Source organism: Sinocyclocheilus anshuiensis, unplaced genomic scaffold, assembly GCF_001515605.1.
Source record: "Sinocyclocheilus anshuiensis isolate Anshui unplaced genomic scaffold, SAMN03320099.WGS_v1.1 scaffold4850, whole genome shotgun sequence".
NCBI classification, from domain to species: domain Eukaryota; kingdom Metazoa; phylum Chordata; class Actinopteri; order Cypriniformes; family Cyprinidae; genus Sinocyclocheilus; species Sinocyclocheilus anshuiensis.
The window spans coordinates 10,023-15,369 of record NW_015557373.1 but is presented as its reverse complement, the minus strand read 5'-3'; the positions used below and the strand labels follow the sequence as shown (position 1 = coordinate 15,369).

At 46.3% G+C, this 5,347-nt stretch overlaps 1 protein-coding gene across 1 annotated transcript in view; it reads left to right on the top strand.

Annotated features, from left to right (window-relative positions):
* LOC107679125 (tripartite motif-containing protein 16-like protein) overlaps positions 1 to 5,347 on the top strand; it is a 9,266-nt gene that overhangs the window by 1,054 nt on the left and 2,865 nt on the right. The window contains exons 2-3 of the mRNA XM_016474585.1: positions 1,095 to 1,190; positions 1,456 to 1,689. Of these exons, the coding sequence (XP_016330071.1) occupies positions 1,095 to 1,190; positions 1,456 to 1,689 (330 nt within the window). The remainder of the gene's footprint in view (positions 1 to 1,094; positions 1,191 to 1,455; positions 1,690 to 5,347) is intronic.

Sequence of the window (5,347 nt, the reverse complement as noted above, 5' to 3'; positions counted from 1 at the left end):
GGGGTGTGAAGTAACGAATTACAAATACTCACGTTACAGTAATTAAGTAGTTTTTATCAGTAATTGTACTTTGAGTAGTTTAAAAATTGTGTACTTTTACTTTTACTTGAGTACATTTTAAGTGATGTATCGGTACTTTTACTCCGCTATTTTCCTCCGTTTGTGGTCGTTACATGCTTATTTTAATTTTATTTTTATCCATCAACATGATTGGATAGAGAGTAATAGGTCTCGTGACTTTCGTCAATTCAAATTGTGCATAGAAAACTTTAACCGCCAACTGTTTACCAGTTAGGAAAGTTAGGAGTTTGGGAAGCCACGCCAGCGGGCGACTTTGCATGCGGCGCTGTAGCTGAAGGCGCCGCAGTGATTAGTTGAGAAGCGGAGTGAGGCAATGCAGTGTGAGGAGAAGCCGAGTCTGGGGCGCGGCCCAGGCTTGCTGACGGCCTGCTGTGTCTTGAAGCTCGAGGGGAGCCGGAACTTGATCTGGAAGACAACGTAATTTTGAATGAAATAGGGAGCTATTAGGAAGAAGAGCATGGGCTGCAATTGTCAGCAGAGGCAGCCTGACGTTTAAATCGGCCTCTGGGCTAGTGTCTGCTATGGGAGCTGGAGGCCACTGAAAAGGAAAAGGATTCGAAGTAACAGGAGGAAAAGACTGAGATGTGAGGGCATGTGTTGCAAGCATAAGCAGCTGCTGCTGTAGCTGTAGGCCACGGGGGCTTGTGATATTCGGGGGAAAATGCTGGAGAGCCTGTGCAGCCTGCACAGCTTGCAGAGGCAGCCTCACGCTAGTGTGTGCTACAGGAGCTGGAGACCACTGAAAAGGAAGAGTAGCTGGAGAAATATGACAACATTTAAAAAGTGATAAAATGACGAAAAGACATGCTTTTCCTCTTAACTACACAATAAGTAGTAAGTATTGAAACAGCTAGCCAGCCAAGCAACACATCAGCTGGTGACTTGGAGAGAGGTGCCTAGCAGTATGCACAATGCATGCGAATTAGGTTGCTAGTTGTACTTGTTCAATAATATTAATAGTTTCTTTATATGTAGTTTTCTGTGACGTTCACTATCATCCGTTTCTCCTGCAGAAGCAGCTGAAGGAGACGCAGAAGACGTTCCAGCAGACAATCCAGCAGAGAGAGAAAGATCTTCAGCAGCTGAGAGAGGCTGTGAAGTCTCAAAAGGTGAGTCTGGAGAAGAAGAGAAGTTTGTCTCAGTCTCAGTTCAAACTCACTGAAGCCTGAATCACTGTGTGTCCTAACAGCGCTCTGCACAGACAGCAGTGGAGGACAGTGAGAGGATCTTTACTGAAATCCAGCAGAGAGAGAAAGATCTTCAGCAGCTGAGAGAGGCTGTGGAGTCTCATAAGGTGAGTCTGGAGAAGAAGAGAAGTTTGTCTCCGTCTCAGTTCAGACTCACTGAAGCCTGAATCACTGTGTGTCCTAACAGCGCTCTGCACAGACAGCAGTGGAGGACAGTGAGAGGATCTTTACTGAGCTCATCCGCTCCATTGAGAGAAGCCGCTCTGAGCTGATACGGCTCATCAGAGATCAGGAAAAGACTGCAGTGAGTCGAGCTGAAGGACGACTGGAGCGACTGGAGCAGGAGATCAATGATCTGAGGAGGAGAGACGCTGAACTGGAGCAGCTTTCACACACACAGGATCACATCCAGTTCCTGCAGGTAACAGAGATCTAGGAGAAAAGGAACATGGTGAATTGAGCAGATCCTGCTGTGACAGGTGACTCACAGAGAAACATTTCATGAGTGAAGTGACGTGGCCAAGTATGGTGACCCATACTCAGAATTTGTGCTCTGCATTTAATTCATCCAAGTGCACACACACAGTAGGGAACACACACATGTTTTTGGTTCAGGTGGAGCTGAGGATCACCACAGCAGAGCAGACGGGTCCGAAGATCCCCACGGCGGAACAGAAGACCTCCAGAGCAGGACAGAAGACCACCAGGCTGGAGCAGACGGAGCAGACGGAGCAGAAGACCACCACGGAGGAGCAGAAGACCAGCAGGCCAGAGCAGAAGACCACCACGGAGGAGCAGAAGACCACCAGGCCAGAGCAGATGGAGCAGAAGACCACCACGATGGAGCAGACAAAGCAGAAGCCCACCAGGGTGGAGCAGATGGATCAGGAGACCATGGCAGAGACGGAGACCTAGGAAAAGCAGAGACAGACAACACATACAGAGTATTCACGGCCCCAAGGGCCGAGGCAGTGAACTCAAAAAGTTCATCCATAGTTTCCCTGGTGACAACTGAACAGGCAGACAGTTCATAATCAAATGCATAGGTAGGAATGGGACAGACAGACTGGTCAAACTCAAGCTCATTGTTTGAAACAGAACACACAGATGACTCCAAATCAGACTGCTTAGTTGGTACCAGACAGACAGATTTTGCTAAATTAGATGGATTAACAGAAACTGGACTGGTAGATATTTCAGTGACTGGACAGACAGATGGTTCAAAATCAGACACACTTGGGGAAACAGAACAAGCAGACAGTTCCTGAATAATCTCTATGGCAGTGAAAGGGTTAACGGGAAGGACATGTGATGCATTAATAGTTTCTGGGCTCATGACTGGACAGATGGGGCAGCTAACAGGTTCCTTGATTGGAACTGGACAGACAGGGAAATCAAACAAACTCTGGGATACTGGACACGTTGACAGTTGACACACATTTGGGGAAACAGAACAGTCAGGAAATTCACAAACAGCATCCTCAGGTGTGACAGACAAGGCTGAGAGTTCAGAAACAGCTTTTTCAGCTGGGTTGAGACAGGGCAATAGTTCACAAATGGCCTTCTTGGCCGGTTCAGGATGAGACAATAGTTTGTAAACGTTCAACAGCTGTGACAGAACAGGCAGAGAGTTCACAGACAGCCTCCATAGCCGTGACAGGACGGAGTGTGCTCTAGTGCAGCCGCCATTTTGCGAATGGGCTACGCTGTTGCCGCCATCATGCGAGCGCGCTCTAGTGCGGCCGCCATTTCACGAGCGGGTTGCATCACCGGAGTAGCGATCAGTAAACTTTAATATCCCGGAGCTTGTGGTTGACTAAACTCAGCAGCCACTATTACAGGCACAGACGCGGTATCACGTTCTTCCTCCGCGATACCCACAGTACACAAAGAGCCAACAGTCAATAAAGCATAATCCATAAACTGACATAGTGACGAACGTGGACCCTCAAGTATGAGCTTAGACTTTAGCAGTTGATTAATGCCATTACAGAAAAAATCTATCAAAACACAGTCCGGTAAATCAGAGTGATAGGCAATGTCCAGATACCCTTGAATGTAGTCCTCGAGCGAGCGTGTGCCCTGCTCGAGGGCTAACAACAGTCTTGCAGTGTCCATACCTGGCCAATGTTCACATGAGAAGCTGCTGGATCCTTGTGTGGCCGAGTATTCTGTTACGGGGCTGACAAGACGTGAGACGTGCGGATCCATGTGCAATGAAGAACAGGTGTGACTTGACTTGCCTCACGAAGATCTGCTGTGAGTTGACTTGACTCGGGAGGATCAATGGTGACTTGACTGGACTCATGAAGGGCAGCTGTGACATAACGGGGTGCTGTTGTGTCCGCCATCTTGTGAGCGTGCTCCACTGTCGCCGCCATTTTGTGAGTGTGCTCTAGTGCAGCCGCCATTTTGCGAATGGGCTACGCTGTTGCCGCCATCATGCGAGCGCGCTCTAGTGCGGCCGCCATTTCACGAGCGGGTTGCATCACCGGAGTAGCGATCAGTAAACTTGAATATCCCGGAGCTTGTGGTTGACTAAACTCAGCAGCCACCATTACAGGCACAGACGCGGTATCACGTTCTTCCTCCACGATACCCACAGTACACAAAGAGCCCACAGTCAATAAAGCATAATCCATAAATTGACAGTGACGAACGCGGACCCTCAAGTATGAGCTTCGACTTTAGCGGTTGATTAATGCCATTACAGAAAAAATCTATCACAACACAGTCCGGTAAATCAGAGTGATAGGCAATGTCCAGATACTCTTGAATGTAGTCCTCGAGCGAGCGTGTGCCCTGCTCGAGGGCTGACAACAGTCTTGCAGTGTCCATACCTGGCCAATGTTCACATGAGAAGCTGCTGGACCCTTGTGTGGCCAAGTATTCTGTTACGGGGTCAACGAGACGAGAGGCGTGCGGATCCATATGCAAAGCTTTTATTCTAGAACAAAGTCAAAACAAGCAAGAGTCAGACAATGGCAAACAGGTATATTGAGGGCAATACACAAGAGAAGTCCAGTGAGCGGGCGTGGTCGATCTCCGGCGAACAATGTCCAAACAGGGTAATCCAAAGGGTTAATCCGAAACACAGGCTATGGTCCAGGCGAGGGGCAAACAGTATTCGAACAGGGCGAGACGAGAGGGATAATCCAGGACAAGCGAAAATCAGGAAACAGGCAATCAGGAAACTAGACGTGACTAGACTTAGACAACTAGAAACTCCAACTAGGACCGGGAACTGGCTCTGCAAAGTAGCTTTCAACTAGGGTAGCGATATGCGCTTACAATACTCTGCAATGAATGGTTGTTTGAGACTGATTCTTATAGTGGATGAGTAGACACACCCCTTACTGCTGATTGGCTACAAGTTTGTTTTGATACTCGTCCCGACTCTTTTCTAAAGCGTTTTTGAAAAAATTTCTCTCAGCTCTTTCTTCTGGAAGATATATTTAGCTGTCAAACGCCACTTACACCACCAACAGTTCAAAACTTTACTAACATTTAAGTTTTTATCTAATTTTCCCTTCTGATTTATTACATCATGGTGAAATCTGTGAACTCAGTAGTAAAGATTCTGAGTAATTTTCATCAAAATTGGATCAGGTGATCCTCAAACCTGATACAATCGATATTTTTTTGCCTGTAACACCCAGGGTTTAAATTGGGCCTGGGCCCCGGCACAAAGACTCCAGGGCTCGACATTAACGCTTCATTAACGCCAGACAAGTAACATGATTAAAACATAAATCTGCTGTTTGAACAAATCGTTTGAATGAATGACTCAATGACTCACTCATAAAACGGCATCTCTCTAAATGGCATCATTCACAACTGGCACCTACTGCTTAATGCAGTTGTATTTTTCAGTGTAAATGATTTAATTTGATAACGTATAGATAATCACATATTATAATTTAATTTAAAGATCAAATGTAAGAATTTTTAATTAAACTATTAATGAGATTAGTGGGAAAATGCCCTCTATAAAGGTAAAAAAATGCCCTTGGATAAAATATAAAATTATGTCACAGCTGATAGAAAACTGAAAAAAAAAACTGAAAAAAAAACACACA